At 49.5% G+C, this 17,628-nt stretch overlaps 1 protein-coding gene across 2 annotated transcripts in view; it reads right to left on the bottom strand.

Moving 5' to 3' along the window:
- Chst11 (carbohydrate sulfotransferase 11) overlaps positions 1-16,090 on the bottom strand; it is a 212,222-nt gene extending 196,132 nt beyond the window's left edge. The window contains exon 1 of one of the 2 annotated variants that reach the window (XM_052166039.1): positions 15,973-16,090. In XM_052166039.1, the coding sequence (XP_052021999.1) occupies positions 15,973-16,090 (118 nt within the window). The remainder of the gene's footprint in view (positions 1-15,972) is intronic. The other variant, XM_052166040.1, reaches the window with a different exon arrangement.
- Positions 16,091-17,628: the final 1,538 nt, after the last annotated feature.

The following is a 17,628-nucleotide window of genomic DNA, read 5'->3' as shown; positions in this document are numbered from 1 at the left end:
CCCACCAAAAAAAAAAAAAAAAAAAAAAAAAGATGGGTGGGGTGTGCTTGTAATCTCAGGAGGCAGAACAGGTGGACCCCCAGGGCTCACTCCCTAGCTTACTCAGGGAGTTCCATTAGGAAGAGTCTCTCTCTTAAAAATCCAGTGGGTAAGCCAGGCGGTGGTGGCACACGACTATAATCCCAGCACTTGGGAGGCAGAGGCGGGCGGATTTCTGAGTTCGAGGCCAGCCTGGTCTCCAGAGTGAGTTCCACGACAGCCAGGGCTACACAGAGAAACCCTGTCTCAAAAAAACAAAAAGACCAAAAAGAAAAAAAAAATCCAGTGGGTTATACCTGAGGAATAACCACACATAACCTCTGGTCTCCATGTGAGTGTGTACACACACACACCAGTACATACATGAACACACAGATCAGAAAGCATGCCTTGGGTAATGCTTCTTTCGGAGGTGGTGAGGTGGTGGCTCTGTCAAGGAGGAAGCTAAGGGAGACACAGAGGGCAGCACACTGCAGTTGGGGTAGGAAGACCAGATCCCACCTGCCTGGGCACCTCAAAAGAGTGGGGAGGCCTTTGCCCCAATTCCGTACCATGCCTACCCAGGCAACCCCTAGCTGCAACCTGAGCCTAGATATATTAAGAACTGGACACAGTGCACAGCTCTCCAGGGACATGGTACACTCCCCATCCCTCTGCCACTCCTCCAGAGGCCTCTGAGAGTGACCCTGGGGCACCATTAGCAACTGAGAGACTGAAACTTAACCTCCCAGGCCTATAATTTTTGCAAACGGTGGAGTTTTGAATCCAGCCAAAGAGAGCTTTTAAGCTACTTCTTACTTTGTACGTTCGTGGATAACCTTCCCTCCCACCAAATGATAACAGAAACTATTCCAAAAATGGCCCCAAGATCACTCTGAGAAAGTAGGCCTTTAAATTCTGGCTTTGTGCTAAAACAAGAGAGTTTAAATTAAGCTTAAATTTCATCTTCTGGCAAACAAAACCCTCAGCCTTCTATAGCTTCCCAGTCTCAAGAATAAAATTCAAACTCGAGAACAAGAGATAATGGGGTGACGGCCAGCCCTTCTGTCCACCCGCCAGCCTCTTGGCCCAGTGACTCAATGCCTCTCTCTCAGGCTCTGAGCCTGGAAATTCTTCCCTTGTTGATTGATGCTGCAATCAAAGTCAACCGTGCTATTCTCTCCCTCCCTTGGTACTCTGTAAGTCCCATTATGTCTGGTCCCCTAAACCAGTCCATCCTGCATATGTCTGTCCATCTCAGTACAACACATCCTCCTGGGGCAAGGCTTTGTGCTGGGGCATCATAAAGGAAAGGTAAGTCTCTCCCAGCATGCCCTGCCCTTCTGCCTCTGCTGGAGATGAAATGGTACAGTTTGTTAGGATCCCTGAACAAGGCAAGCCTCAGGAGTTCACCAATGAATTACCTAGGCGCTTGAACTAACTAGAGTTAGTTCACCAACGAACTAACTAGGTACCTTTACACACACACACACAGAGAGAGAGAGAGAAAAAGAGAAAGAGAGAGAGAGTTCTCCAGCCAGCATCTCTTACTCAGTACGTCCCCAAAGATGGAGCTCAAACCCAAGAGAGGACATCGATTCACAAAAATGGGGTGGGGGGAACACCAGGAAAATTTCCCCCATCTTTTTTAGCTACTCTAACAGGGTCCTGCAGTCACTACTCACAGAGGTGACTGAGTACTGGAAAGGGGGGGCTACACTGAACAGACAGAGAGGTGCCAGAGGACACACTGGAAATCAGAAGACAGTGATGAAAAAAATAAAAAAGATTATAACTTTTGCTTTTTTGAGACAGGACCTCATGTAGCCCAAGTTGACCTTGAATTCACTATGTAGTCAAGTGGCTTAGTCACGTGCCTATTGTCATATAGCATTTAAAGCTTATAAAGCATTTAATTTGGAGGCTTATGATTCCAGAACTTTAGAGGCCATGACCATCATGGTGGGGAGAACGGCATGACGTAGAGGTGGTTCTGATGCTAAGGTCCTGTTCCCCAACTGGTTCTTGATCCATCAATAAAGATGCCAGGGGTCAATTACCGAGCAGAAGGAAAGAGGTGGGCTTCTGGTCCCCGAAGTCTGGCTGAGAGACACAGTTAGAGGAGGAAACTTTTCGCCATGCTTTGGAGGAAGAAAAAGTGACCAGGCATGTGAGGTCTTGGGTAGAGTGCCCAGAGGCCGCTTCCCCAGGTGGGAGATTAGAAACACAACTAAGCTGAGGGCAGCTTGGGGTCGCTGAACAAGGAGAAAGTAACTGAACAACTAAAGTTGAGGGAAGACTTAGTAGGCTTAGCTAAGAGTATTAGGAAGGGCACACTAGCCTTGAGGGAGATTAGAAGCGCCCAGAAAATGAGTCAATAAGGCAGGCTGAAAAATAAACTAGTGTGTGTGTGTGTGTGTGTGTGTGTGTGTGTGTGTGTGTCTGTGTCTGTGTGTGTGTCTTTCATCTGTGGATCTGAGGGAACCTGGATGGGGCTATTGTCGAGGTCTGTCAGGAGCTTAAAGCAGGGCACCAAAAACTATACGCAACAGCATCAAGCAGGCAGGTAGGCACGGTGCTGGGGCAGTAGCTAAGCGCTCACACCTAATGCACAAGCAGGAGGCAGAGAGAGAGAGCTAACTGGGAATGGTGTGGACTTTTGAAACCTCCAAGCCTACCTCAAGACACACCTCCCCCAACAAGGCCACACCTCCTAATCCTTCCCGAACAATTCCACTAAACTTGGGCCATTCCAAAATGTGCCTCCAGGGCCATTCCCATTAAACCGCCAATTAAGAATGACCTTGAACTTCTAAACTTCCCATCTCCATTTCTCAAGTGCTAGAATTATGCATGAGCACCACACGCCCCCAACTCTGGCCTAAGCTGGTGTGGAACTACACTGTCCAAGATACTAGGAGCTCATAGCCATTCTCTCACCTTGGCCTCCAGAGTGCTGGGCTCAGAGGTGTGAGTTGACACATATTGTGTAGGCTCTGATCTAGATGTGGGGCTCCTGCAGGAAACATGGCGCCCAGCCTTGGGGAGACAGGCCACAGCAGCCTAACACTGCAGGTATGTAGTCAGAAGGCCATCTACTGTGTCCCGACCAAGAGCACACAGTTGAGGCTTCATCCTGAAGTAACACGTGGACTGGATTTTGACCTCAGGATACATCCAGACTGAAGACAGATGGGGGACAACTGAACACGGATGGAGGACAGTTCCTGTCCCCAGAGGGCTGGGCACAGTGAGGATAGAGTGTAAAGTAAGAGGAGAAGAGCTGTCACTGCATGGCCTATCTACTTAGTCTACAGTCGAGCTCAAGGCTCTCGGGAAATAATTAGCTCTTGACCTAATTAACTGAAACCAAGACCAGGAAGAAGGGGCCTGGGGTGGGGTAAGAAGTATATAGGCTTTGGTGGTAGTCCGTCTTAAGGCCAGATCCTGGACCAGCGTTCCAGACAGGAAAGGCCCCTGATCCACAAATCCTCAGTGTCTCCATCTGCACAATGGGACTGTCCGTTGCCTACTTCAAAAGGGTACAGGAGAGAGGAAATGGGGTAGCCCAAGGACACGCTGGCTGTCACACTTAACACACTGCCAGTTTTCCCCAGTGTTATTAAGCATCGGAAAAATATAAAAGGGTCTCCCAATTACCAATATCCTATGTGCGTGTGAACTCCAGAGGTCAGATGATAGCTGGCGCCTTTCTTGGTATCACCCACTGCACTTAGTTTTCATTTTTATTATTTCTGTGTGCACAGGTATGTTCTTGCATTTGTGCACATCTGCCACAGCACGGACTTGGAGGTCAGAGAGCAACTTTGTGGCATTGGTTTCCACCTTTCGCTTTTACGTGGGTCCTGGGGATTGAACTCAGGTCTCCAGGCTTCCCAACCAACAAGCACCCTTACCCACCATGCTATCTCCCGTGTCTGTGTCTCCTTATTCTGAGATAAGGTTTCTCTCACCAAAGCTGGAACTCACCAACTCAGACTGGCTGGCCAGTGAGCTCCAGGAATTCCCCTGCCTCCACCTCCTCAGTGCACTGGGAGTACAGCATACCCACACCTGCTTTCTTATGGGGGAGGGGGGCGCTGGAGATGGGGCTCCGAATCCAGGTCCTCACATCTGCACGTCAAGAACTCACTCACTCGGCCGTGTCCCCATCCACCACAACTATTCATACTTTTGATCTAGACTGTTCTTCATGGTGGCCTGGGCAGGGATCTCAGTGCAGCAAGTGGACCAACCCACGCCTGAGAAGACAGACATCTTTTCTGGCCTATAAGAAGGTGAGTGTTGGCAAAGTCCCCAGGCGCTGTGAAAAGCAATGTGTGTGACAAAGGTACTCTTGACCTCCGGGTGAAGAACACAGGGGCTGGCTCGAATCATTGTTAAGGTCTTTTAACCAACTTTCACAGCCTTAGTCTAGTGACAGTGACAGAGTGGACCCCAGTCTCGGCCACAAATGCTATTCACCGAGCAAGCTCTGTGACCTGCAGTGAAACAAGGGGTGACTGTCCCTTAAAATCCCTTAAAGGCCAGCCAGCTCTGCCCTCAATGCGAGCTGCCAGGACAAGAGACACCATGATACATACGGCTGCTTTTGCCCTCCTCGGAGGGCTTTGGAATAGTGCAGGGACCAGGGCCCCACACAGATTATTTCTCAAGTGTCATTGTTTTACAATTAATAGCAATCTGAGCAGTAATTATGTACACAACTGGGGGGGGGGGAACCTATGGTCTTTGCATGCAATGCGAGACCACAAAAGCTGATTTTTTTTTCTCCCTACCAAATAATCATACTTTTGTAAAATGCTCCACAGGAGTAGAGCTCTAAGCACTGTCAGGGAAGTGAGCCGGTTAGCACCCAGGAAGGGCTTCCTAGGAGCCTACACAGCAGAACCGGATAGAACCGGCTCAGGTTTCGGGATGAAATGTCACCACTGCTGCAGAGGGCCAGAGGAAAGCCAAAGGAGGAACGTTCTACACTCATTACAATGTTCATAACATAACCCTCTACCCTGCATCGTCCCCGCCCTCACCACCACCACCACCACAGCTCTGTAAGCCTCGCCACACCACCCGGGGGACAAATGAGGTGGCCGGATCTCTGATGCTGTTTATGCAGAACGATTCAGTAGGATGGGCAGGAAGGCCTCCACATCTAAGCTCTGATCCTTCTTTCCAATCCTGGGAGTCAGCATAAGGAGAGACACATCTCCCTCCCTCGGCAGCGAGGACCCCCAGCTAGGTGTTCAGAGCAACAGACGGTGTAGCTCTAACTCCACAGGTGTCTGGACTTGAGGTCTTAGGGTGGGAGAGTCTGAAGTCTGCCTTGACTCTTGGAAAGCCGTGGAAATACTAAGGTGTCTCACAAGTCCTGGGAGAATTAAGGAACGTGTAGGAAACGCCTGTGCTAAGTTGACCTCTGTGGATAAATGCCTTTGCTATTTCATATCCTCATCATCCAGAATCTCATCTCCTTCCAGCTTCAAGGCTCCTTATCTGAGAGGCTGGCCTGGCCTGTCTATCAAACCACAGCCACTCCCCAGGCTGTCAGCACAAAGCCCCTTCCTTTTTTTTTTTTTTAAACTGTTTTCTCCTCAGTATTTGTCACTGGCAAACAGACCCAAGAGACACACATCCACTATGCCTGCCTGTCTAGGTTTATCATCTACGAGGATCCAGATTTTTGTTGTCTCTAGGACATTGAACTGAGGCTCGCTCTTAATAGGCATTCAACAAGAATATCTTAGAAGACACAGAATGGGCACAGTGGACAGCCAAGGCCTGTGTCCTCGTCAGGGTTTCTATTCCTGCACAAACATCATCACCAAGAAGCAAGTTGGGGAGGAAAGGGTTTATTCATTCTACACTTTCACACTGCTGTTCATCACTAAAGGAAGTCAGGACTGGAACTCAAGCAGGTCAGGAAGCAGGAGCTGATGCAGAGGCCATGGAGGGATGTTTCTTACTGGCTTGCTTCCCCTGGCTTGCTCAGCCTGCTCGCTTATAGAACCCAAGAACACCAGCCCAAGGATGGTACCACCCACAAGGGGCCCTCCCCACTTGATCACTAATTGAGAAAATGCCCCACAGCTGGATCTCATGGAGGCACTTCCCCAACTGAAGCTCCTTTCTCTGTGATAACACCAGCCTGTGTCAAGTTGACACACAAACCCTGCCAGTACAGCCTGTGTGCTGCTCTCTGGGTTCCAAATTCTGTGCCTCTGCGCCATGGGGAGTGACCATACCCAGTGAGCGAACGCTGTGGACCAGTAAGAAATGTGATCCATCTTCTGGGATTCCTTCATTTAAACAGCTTTGAACTGAAAGCCAACCACGGGCCCTCTGCAACTGAGGGGCCTTCTCAGTGGGCTTTCTTCCCCAAAGCTTCTTCTGTTAAGCCCAATCAAGCCGGGAAGGACCCCATCCCATGCTGACAGGACCCGTTTCTCAGCCTCTATCTGTGTCTCTCTGAAACACACAAGGGGGCAACATTCACAGCAACCCAAGCTGTGCTGCTTAACTGAACTCTAAATGACCCTCCACAACGCTGGCTCCACACTGGACTGTGACTCGGAGGGACCAGGCACTTCTGATGACTACTGATTATCCTCAGGATGAGTCCCGATGACTCTGAGTCCAAAAAAGGGTCTGGGAAGGGATCACTAGATCTTCCATGTATTATTTAATATTCAAATAATGAAGCTGAGGCTAAGGAGATGGCTAAGTAGGCACAGTGTCTGTGTGCAAGCATAAGGACCTGAGTTCAAATCCCCAACACCCACCTAAAAACAGCAGTACAAACAGCACATGCCTGTGACTCCAGCACTGAGGGTCAGAGGCAGAGGACGCTCAGACTTCACCAGCCAGGCAGCCTAGCGGGACCAAAGAGCTCCACGGTCAGGAAGACAGCCTGTCTCAAAAGATAAGACTGAGAGCCGGCAAGCAGAACACACGACATCAACCTCTGGCCACCACAAGCACGTGTACCTTATGTGCACACTGATACACGTGTACACACACAAGCACCAAGAAAATGAAAATACAGCCAAGCCTGGTCAGGGGTGCCTACAATCTCAACACTGGGAGGAAGAGGTAAGAAGATGGTAAGTTGGAGGTCAGAGTGGTCTACAAAGCTGTCTCAAAACTGAAAAACACAAGCAGACATAAGGAACACAATCAGAAACAGCCCTGCCCCCTCTAACCTGTCACATGACATTTGTGACATGCTGGGCAGATAGCCTGAGAGTTGGGACAGACGTAGGAACCACAGAGGCCGTCTTGTAATTCCCCTACTCTGGACATATTTCACTGGATGGAACGTGCACAGGAAAAGCTCAGACAGGTTTACAGGCTACGATCAGCTTGAACAAACCTTCCATCGCAGATAAAAGGCAGGCCTAAGACCTCAGTGTAAACCAGACTCACACGAGAACAGATAGAATCCTTCCTGGGGACCATCGGCTTTCACAAGCCACATTTCAATGGGGAAAAAAAAAGAACAACAGAATCACAGAGCCAATCAGTGGAATTATCCAGAACACAAAGAAAAAGAGATTATATGTCACCGTGACTAGAAGGGACCCAATCCTGGATATTTACATGATCACACAGTATTGTGTGTAAATTATTCCTAAACAAAATTGTAGAGGTTGCAGATTTAAAGCTGCGCTTCCGGTGCTGTTTGAAGTTGAAACTACAGATAAATACATATGTGGTCCCTCAAACCATAGATACTCACTCAAACCGTGAAAATCTACCCAGAACAAACAGAGGCCTCGTGCCTGCCTGTGACACGGCTTAGCTCTTGGCAAAACATCACTGGGGCAACAAGAGAGGTTTACAATCACATCACAGCGTCGATTATGTGCAGGTTCATGTGTGTGCGGGTACCCACACCTGTCCCAGAGTGACCCAACCTGTCACTGGTTTGGTCTTGCCCTTAATAAGTGGTTCCAGATCCAGCCTGTGAAATAGTCACCCCAAGGTGCACCGGTTTATAAGTTATTACACGTACACCACTTCTACTGGCTGGAAGGTATTCCAGATATTCTGTGCCTCTGGCTATCCAACAACTTTAAATACACCTAATTCCCTTCAGTAAATACTTTTCTCCTTAAATTATCTAGGCCACATACTACTGTCTACCTTGGGCAGTAATAAAACAAGAGCAGAGAGATTTGGAAGATTATAGAAGAGACAGCACTAGCATCTGTTTGTCCCTGCTTACCCAGCCCGGTTGGTTCCTCTTGTTCTGAGTTATGTGATTGGCAGAGATGGCTTAGAAGAGAACACCATCTGAGACTCACCGACCTACTCTAAACGTTTCCTTGACAAGATCTTTGCCCTGACAAGTCAGACGACCAAGGCAGGACAAGTCAAGTCATAACTGCAGTACTTTTCTCAAAAGGCTCAGGTCCGGTGCTCGCGGCCATGCTCTTCCCAGTTAATTTGTCTATAACTATTTGACCTTCAAGCTCCAAGTTAAATAAATTATTCCCCTTCCCTTCCCATTCTGGCTCTTAACCAACCTCATCAGTAATAGTTATAAGAATTTTCAAAAGATCCTGGGGCTTTGCAGGCAAGACCTGAGTGCAGTCCTTGGAAGCCAGGTAAAGAGACAAAATAAAACAAAACTGGAATGTGGTGCTACCTTTGAAATGCCAGCCTTGGAAAGCAAAGACAGGCTCACTGAACAGCCCGCCCAGTCTACTCAGCAAGTTCCGGGTCAGTGAAGAGACCCTGCCCCTCACCCCCCCAACATAAAAGAAGGACTATGCCAGAGGATGACAGCTGACTCCAGAGGGTTACCTCTGATCTGCTCATGTACCCGCACACACATGAACCTGCACATGTATGTGCACCTGAACGTATGAGCATGCAGACACAGAGGGCATCAAGTCCAGGGGCTCTGAAAACAAAGGGTAAACAGAGAGGGCCAGTGGTCAGGCCAGCCCAACATCTCTGCCCCCCAGCTAGAGCCGGAGCCTCTGCCCATCCCCTTATTAAGGTCACAGAGCACACTGTGGTTTACAAATGAGTCCTTTAGGGATTTATAAAGGAGCTCAGAGGGTATCAGCTGAGGAGGTACACCGCTATTTTATGTCCTCTTAAGAAAGGAAAGGGCGCCTCATTAAAGGTCAGCACAATGCCAAGATGTCATCTGTTGCCACACAGTCAAATGTCATCCTGTACTAAAATGTGAGGGGAGGAACCCAAGTGTCATAAAGCACAGAAATTCACAGGGGAGGGACTGCGGTTCCCAGCCTCAGACCCAGGTCTCCACTCTCTAATCATTAGTTCATTCAGATTATGTCTCTATCTGTTGCCCTTAAGCTGTGTGTGGGTGTTTTGCTCATATGTTCTTCAAAAACTGAAACATGGAGATGATGTGTGTGGGGGGGGGTCGTTGACATGGTGAGCACCCCAATGAGGTGCACTAATGAAGTGCACTGGTTCTGTCTCAAGATAATGTCATCCTGAGGCCTTACCGCCAGCCCTGCTTCCTTTGGCCACTCTCCCTGCCTGGCCAGATTGGCTTTGGTCTGCTCCCTAACTGGAGAATACGGAATCAGATGGACACCTGACTGGCTACCTCGCTTGCCGCGAGTCTCTCTGGTTCACGGTCATCCGGCCAATGGCATTCCCTAATTAGCTTTGCCTTCCACATCGCTGTGTTGTCTTCCACGCTCTGTTTTTCTTCTTTCCCTCTGACATACTACACACGGTATTTGCATCTCCACTGGCTTGGGGTCTGGCCTGCTCTGGGTTCTGTGTGGTCCCACATATGTGTGGGACTCCCAAACACGAAACTGCACTTGTAAATGTCACTCGATGGCACTTGACCCCCCCCCAAGTATAAATTATAAATTCCAGGATATTTTAATTGACAGATCAGAGGGGCCCCATGATTCAGGAGAAGAAAAAAATAAATAAAAATAAAGTAAGTCTGTAGAGGGACTTCTGTCTTATTTCTCTGAATCTTCCCTCAGAAGAGGCCTGCTAGCCAAGACATGTGACCCTGACCTCCAGAGTAAAGAGAGGTCTGCCTGCGTCTAAGGAGGGAAGGGGTGGTCCCTGTGCTGGGAGCCTTTGATTTCCTGTTTTTAAATAACTGGATTGATAGAGCCCATCATAAGCACAGCGATTTTGAGGCAGACAAATACACAGGGCACTTGCCCCTAGTGGAGGGTGAAATTCCTTATCCATCACCTCTACTCTCGAAAAGTCCCTAGCCAGCCTTTTTCTGTGGCTCTTGGTCACCCTGGCATTTCAGGGGACAAGGAAGTGAAGGCCCTGGCTGGAATCCACCGGGCTCACTAGGGAAGGAAACTGCCTCATCTGGGGACTGCTCTGAAGTCCTGTGAAGGTACAGACACTTCAGCTATGGAGGGGAAGGAAGAACCCAGGCTCAGGAGGTCTCACCCGTCAATTATTAAACGTTGTTTTCAGAGACCTAACGGCCCCGGTGTTGAGACCAACCTGGCAACTTTTCAAAGGAAGTTTGAACAGATAAGACAAGAGCGGCCCTGAGTATTGGCATGATTCCAAACCTACTCCGTGTATAAGCAAAAAGATTCCCTAATGTAAAATTAGCCATGTGTAACAGCACAGAGATAAATGATGCTGAGCCAAGGCTTTGCACAGGGTAGGTAAGGGCAGACACACATGACGGTCTATAAACTTAAAAGGCTGTGGCTAAACTTCTGTCTCATACTTCAATAATGACTCACCAGAATGGTATATTTGTATTAAACAGATTTACTGAATGAGATATAAAATAAATGATGAGATCTAACTTAATTGTGTGTGTGTGTGTGTGTGTGTGTGTGCGCGCGCGCGCGCGCGCGCGACATTCTTATCTGAAATGAATGGGACCAGAAGCTTATTGGATTTCAGACAGTTTTTGAATTCTGGGAGATCTACATACGCGGTATCTTGGGGACTGGACCCAAGACTAACCAAGCCATTCATCTGTGTACCGCAGACCCCTTAAACCCACAGCCCGAGGTAGCCCCACACATCTTCAGTTCCCTGTGTTGTGACTTATGCGACCTGTCATGTGAAGCCAGGTGTGGAATTTTCCACTCATGTTGCCATGTTGGCTCTCAAAAACTTGCAAATGTTAGCACCCCTTGGGTTTCATACTCTCTGGTAAGGGATGTTCAGCTTATACATACATTCTATACTATGGAGAGAAAAAAAAATTCAGGTGCCTCTGGGTGTTGAATAGTGGAGATGTGCTTTGCCTTCTATACATCTCAAATGTACAGATCAGAGATTAAAGTCATGCTTCCAGATGCAGTCTACTCTCAGGCTGACCCAACCTCATCTTTAAAGGTTGTACTCTTCGGTGACAGAAAGTAAATACACTGCAGAAGAAGATGGCAAGAGGGAGGCTCTGTCCCTGGCAGGCTTCTCCAGAAACAGTAGCATTTAAATAAAAACCACAATCCTAGCGAGAAACACAGAGGGAGGGTTGAAGAAGCATCCCTCACAGAGTACAGCCCAGGCTTCTCAGCTTTGCAAGCCCTGACAGGACTCCATCAAAGGAGAGCCCTGCTGTCTCTGGCAGGTATGGGAGACATTTTGATGGAAGGGAGTGGACTTCCACAGGCTATACTCATAGTGGGGCTCACTCAGGTGAAGAAGCAGGCATGGGATTCTGATCTCCAACTCCGCAGTCCACACCTATGGAGGTGTCCCTCATGAGCATGTATTTCTGTAAGGCAGTGGCCAATTGAGACCACCCTTCCCCGGCCGGCATCCAGGACACAGAGAAGGGTTTTCAGGGGCGGGTGCCTGGGGAGCAGCTCAGTCAGTCCTGACCTAAACGAGTTTAAACTGGGCCCAGTCACCAGAGAACCAGGAGTTTGAGAATGCCCAGGCATGCCCTCCAGCAGAGCTAGAGGTAGAAACTAAGTGCAGTTGACAAGCCCTGAAGCCACCACCACCTTCCGGGAGCTAGGGATGAGGGTCAGCTACTTCGTCCATTCAGACAGAAAATCTTTTATGGAAAGCCTTCTATTTGTCAGGCCCTGAATAAAACACTCAGACTACAGGAGCCTAAAACCTTGTTCCTGACCGAAAACACATACATACATACATACATACATACATACATACATACATGCACTTCATGTAGACTATTAAGTCAGGAAGTTGAGGTTTTTCAAAAGAAAATGGTCTAACTGACCTGAGCTCGCGCCTACTAATCTCTCAGCGGTGTAACTGATGGCCAATTATCTGATGGCCAATTACTCAAGCTCACAATTGCCCAAGTTTTAGGAAAATACAAAAGACAGTGGGCTTCAGACTAGAACGGCAGGGGGCATTTGCCAGCCTGACAGCCCCGCAGTTTTGTTTTGGCTTTGTTTCTTGGTCTTTTGTTTTTGTTTTGTTTTTTTTTTCTTTTTTGGGGAGTGGGGAACATTTCGAGACAGGGTTTCTCTGTGTAGCCCTGGTTGTTCTGGAACTCAATCTGTACACCAGGCTAGCCTCGAACTCAGAAATCCGCCTGCCTCTGCGCCCCAAGTGCTGGGATTAAAGGCGTGCGCCACCACTACCTGGCTTGTTTTTGTTTTTGTTTGTTTGTTTTCCACTCCCACAGACCCTCCAGTCAGCAAGTAAACTGAAGAAGAGTCCATCTCCTTCATCGAACTGCTTTTCTATTTCCCAGACAGGAATCCAGAGAACTCCCGCCAGAGGTCTTCTGAGCTGGGGGGACACAGTCTGGGCTGTGTTGTGGTCCCTTCTGCCTCTGCCAGGCTGATCCTGAGAGATTTCCCAGGCAAAAAGATTAACTGCATTGCTCAGCAGTAGTGGCGCACGCCTGTAATCCCAGCACTTGGGAGGCAGAGGCAGGAGGATTTCTGAATTCGAGACCAGCCTGGTCTACAGAGTGAGTTCCAGGACAACCATGGCTACACAGAGAAACCATGTCTCGAAAAACAAAACAAAACAAAACAAAAGATTGACCGTATTGGGAGACTTCAGAGACGCCATCACTTTAAAATTCAAAGCATCCGGTTGGTTTGTCTCCCAACACCCACATTAGGTGGGTGCTCAGAACAACCTGTAACTCCAGCTCGCGGGGATTCAAACCCTCTTCTTTGCCCTGCAGGCACCTGCACACATATAGCATGCACACAAATGTGGGTTTGATCCCCAGCTCCCACACATAAAAACAAAAATTCTTAAGGAGCTAGAGCAACAACTCGAAATTAAGGACACACACACACACACACTGTTCTCCCACAGGACCCTTGTTCAATTCTCGGGACCAACACGGAGGTGGCTCACAACCATCTTTAACTCCAGTTCCAGAGGATCCGTCACACTCTTCTGACCTCCATGGGCACCACACACATACACACACACACACACACACACACACACACACACACACACGGAAGGGAGTGGGTAATTTAAAACAAATCTCTTAGAATCTTTTTTTAAAAATTCAAAGCAGAAAAGCAAAATGATTTGGTCTCAACTATCAACAGTAGATATTAACAAAATGAAAAACAAGAGATAAAAATAATAACTGTTTCCAAATCATATTTTATGCCCCATATAACAGTACTGGCAGGGGGTTCTGCGGCACCGTGTATAATTTCAAGTAAGAACCTTCAATCAAATGTCTGCAGGGTTGTATCCAGTTCAATGTCTTGAAAGTAGCATTTGCCCGGCACTAAAAGAGGACTCAGAAAAAGCAGGCTCCTCGTGATATGAATTATAAACAAATGTCATTTAATGAAAAGAAAGGGGACCAGAAAGGGAAGAAACCCGGGGCAGGATCAAAGACAAGTATTCAGTGACCTACAAGCTTGGGCAAGGCTGTGGTTCCAGAAAGGTTACACTGAAAAAAAAAAAAAATCCAACAGCCTCTTCCAAGTCAATTAATAAATTAAGAAATTCTGATGAGAACTGGAAACGTAAGGCGCTGGTTACAGGTTATGAGTTTCTTCCCCCGGTTTCTTGAGTAAAACTTATGTCCTAGCTCAGCACAGGACCCATGCAAAGGGAACTCTGATGGACAATTCACAGATGCAGAGAGGTTCGGCTGCATTCCTGCTGCACACTCAGGTCCTGCTCATTTCTGCTCAGAATTACCGGGCATGCACCATCGCAGCCAAACTTGAAGAGGCCTGAACACGGCTCTGATGTCTAGACCCGATCATTGGGCCCTTTGTTTAAACAGCATGAGCTTCATTATATCTGCATAGCAGCCTGTCCTCTAGCCCTCTGGCTTGGTCCTGGGTGGCCCCTGGAGTTTGGCACTCTTGAGATGCCCGTCTGTCTGGTCCCACCCTCTTGCAACCCAAAATGCCAGCAAAGTCCATTATTAAATTCTCTCAGAAGTTTCACAACCACAGGTTTGAGTAAGGAGTTTGCTGACATTAAACTAAAACTATGAGCTGCAAACAAAAGCCATCTTTTACCAGGACTGGCTGGGGTGTCCCGGGGTTCCATGTGGTGGCACAGGACCATATTCTTGGCAACCAGGCCTCCTTAACAACTGTTGTGAGCCCCAAAAGGAAGAGAGGCCAGTCTGTCCCTGTGCTGTCAAGGAATCCCTGCCTGTTTGATGCAAGGAGCAGCTTTCTGGCTCTGTCATCCACCAAGAAACAGGAGTGATGAATTCTCGGATGAGTCTACTCAAAGTGTTAGCTATACACATAAATGAGGCGGGAAGCAAAAACCAATCTTATTCCCCTGTTAAGAAACCTGTTTCCACCCCCACCCCTCCTCCATGCAATTAGGAAAGTAAATGATTATTGTAGCAACTCTGAGGCATCAAAAAAAAAAAATGGACTTTGATGCCAAGGTGGCCCAGCACTGGTCTGCTGATCCGGAAGAAATGGGGAAAGGGCTTTCCGAGTCTAAGGCTGGCTGGCAACATACAGAATCTTCTCAGAAAGTCGAACCTGTTAGGTTTCTAAACCGTGCAGCACAGAGAGGGCGCCCCCCTCTCTTCTCTAGCCCCAAACTTTCCTTTCTGGATCCCCGGGATGAGGGGTGCCTAGGCCCTGCCTATCCTGATAGGAGACTTGGTATTTAGCCTAAGTAAGAGAGAATGTGAGGAAGGATTCATCCGTTCCTGTGCTGCACAAGTCTCTAAATGCTCAGAACCCACGAAGAAGAGATGAGCCCAGAAACTGCACAAAGTATCTCCGAGAGCTTTGCTGGTCGAAGCGTGACTCAAAAGCTCTGGAGTCGCTAGCTGGGGGTCTGGGGCCCGGAGATAGTAGACCAGGCCCAGGAACAACAGCTGCAAGGTCACCGCCGAGCTAGATCCTGGGATGTTCTCGCAAAATATCCCACCCGATGGAGAGAAGAGCGGGGACCTATCGGGAACCTATCCACCCTGTCCCCACACCTGCTTTGCAGTTGAGCTTAGAACACGCGGTAGCTCGGTTTGGGGCTTCCCAGGCGGCTGCAGGGACTCACTACCTCGCTGGGGTGTGCACCACTAGCCCGGGGGTCCCCAACCAGGAAGAGACAGTGCTGCCTGGCATGGAGCAGCCGGCTGCCAGCGCCTGCTTCATCTCAGCCCTCACTAGCAACCCGGACCGAGTTTTGTAGTCTTCCCATCAACCCTCGACCCGGGCAGCTTTCTACCTTTCTCTGCCACTTAGCCAACAGACAAGACACAAAGAAAAAAAAAAGGAAGAAAGAAAAGAAGAGAAACGAAAAAATAAAAAAGAAGGAAGAGGCAACACACGCCACTGTTTCTCCTTGCGGTCTCAACCTCTAGGCTGGAGCTGGGAGGAAGAGGAAGCACACCTTCTCTTCCCATCCCAACTCGGTGACCCGCGGATCCCGGCAGTAAAGAACCCCGAAGAGGCCGAAGGGAAGAGGTGAGGTTGGAAGAAGCAGAAGGCAGAGCAAGAGAAAAGAAAATATCCAACAAAACCACGCTAACGCGCCCCCTACCTGGGTGCAACATACTTTGGAAATAGAAGATGACCAAGATAAAGGATCCCAAGCAAGTGGCCAGCACCATCCGGCAGATTCTGTTCATCCTCATCACTTCCAGCAGCGCCGGCTTCATGGCTTTGTCCTGGCCGCGGGGACCCGGCTGTCCGGGAGGCGCGTCCGGAGCGCAGAAGCGGGGGACCCCGCCGCGGAGGGAACCAGCGCCCGGAAGGCTCAGAACGGAGCTGGCTGGGCTCCGGAGCTGGCTCCCGCGAGCTTCACCGAGGCTCTCCGAGCCCCCGACTCCGGTCTCGGGGGTGTAAGGCGCGGGAGTTGGTGTGCAAGTGTGGGGATGCGTGGCCCTGGCCGCGCGCTTCTTGCCGGTCCGTCTCGCCTCTGCTCGATGCTCCGCCGCCTCCTCTGCTGGCGCCTGCGGCCGCCGCTACCTCCTCGCGGGCTGGGCGACCGGGTTGCGAGAAGGAAGGTGCCGCCGCCGCCGTGCACCGGCCTCTGTGACTGTCCAGGCCCCCCTCCCTCCCTCCCTCGCCAAAAGCTACTTCATTGCGCTCCAGTGATCTATATATTCCAGGGCTGGGTTTTACCAAACGCAACTCGCAGCCCCCGGCAAGGGGAGGGCGCCGGCGAGCGGGGAGGGCGGGGCCGCGCCGGGGCGGAGCGTCGCCTCCCCCCGCCCCTACTCGAGACGTGGTCGCGTCCAGCTGTTTCCCGGGGAGTCCGGAGTGCGCAGCACGCTCCCGCAGGGTCCCAAAAGCCCTCAGTCCCTGGGCGGAGCTGGGCCGCTGTCTCGAGGTTGCGTGAACGTTTCCATGACACAACCGGGAGGGCGGGGTGGGGTGGGGGGAGAACATGAATAAGATGCTATAGGGCTGCCACCCGTTCTCCGGTGTGACGGGAAGCAGGTTAGATGACAGAGGCAAGCTGGGGCCCTAGTGGCACGCGATCTTTTTAAAATCCCTGGGCGATTTAGCAGGGCAAGTTGCCCCCACGCTCCCCTAAGAGCGGGTGCCCCTCTCACAATGATCAAAACTGGGCAGTTTCGTTTTTCTTTCAAAGGACAGTTCAGCTTGAAGGCTGCTTTTGCAGAGGTTGAAGTGAGCGGACTTAAAGTCAAGGTTAGGGAAACTGCATGGCATCCCAGGGGTCTGGCGACAGCTGCTACGCCTTTCTGACACGTGCCCTCCTCCTCACCCCTCGAGGTAAAGGGTGTTTGTCGCTTTTAAAAAAATGTTTCACCTAAGGGTACAGCTTTCTGTAATTTATCCGAAGTGCATGAGAGTCAGTCGGGCATAGGTGAAAAGATGCCCCTAAAAGTCCAACAAAGTGCTGGGAGGGGTCAGAGGGGAGAACCGAGCCAGCTCAACCTTGGCAGGTAGAGAGAAAGATGGCGCTGTGTAAAATGTTTTTAAATGTTCAGCTCCATGCAGTTAGTTGTGTGGCCTTGGATCAATAAGGTGGACGCAGGTAGGTCAATGATAAGGAGAACACTTTTATGCCGGGAAAGCAGGGTTATTGTAAAACCTGCCCTTTCTGCTTTACCATTAAATGAATTTACAGAAAACTCGATTCCATAAGACCTTGTACCTTTGAATGCGTCTCTTCGCAGAGGCGCTGGTAATTTCTTGTTGAATCTGAATGTAATGGGCTGTATCCTCC

Source organism: Apodemus sylvaticus, chromosome 20 (assembly GCF_947179515.1).
Source record: "Apodemus sylvaticus chromosome 20, mApoSyl1.1, whole genome shotgun sequence".
NCBI classification, from domain to species: Eukaryota; Metazoa; Chordata; class Mammalia; order Rodentia; family Muridae; genus Apodemus; species Apodemus sylvaticus.
Note: the sequence above shows the minus strand (reverse complement) of the source record. Positions and strands in the feature narration are given on the sequence as shown.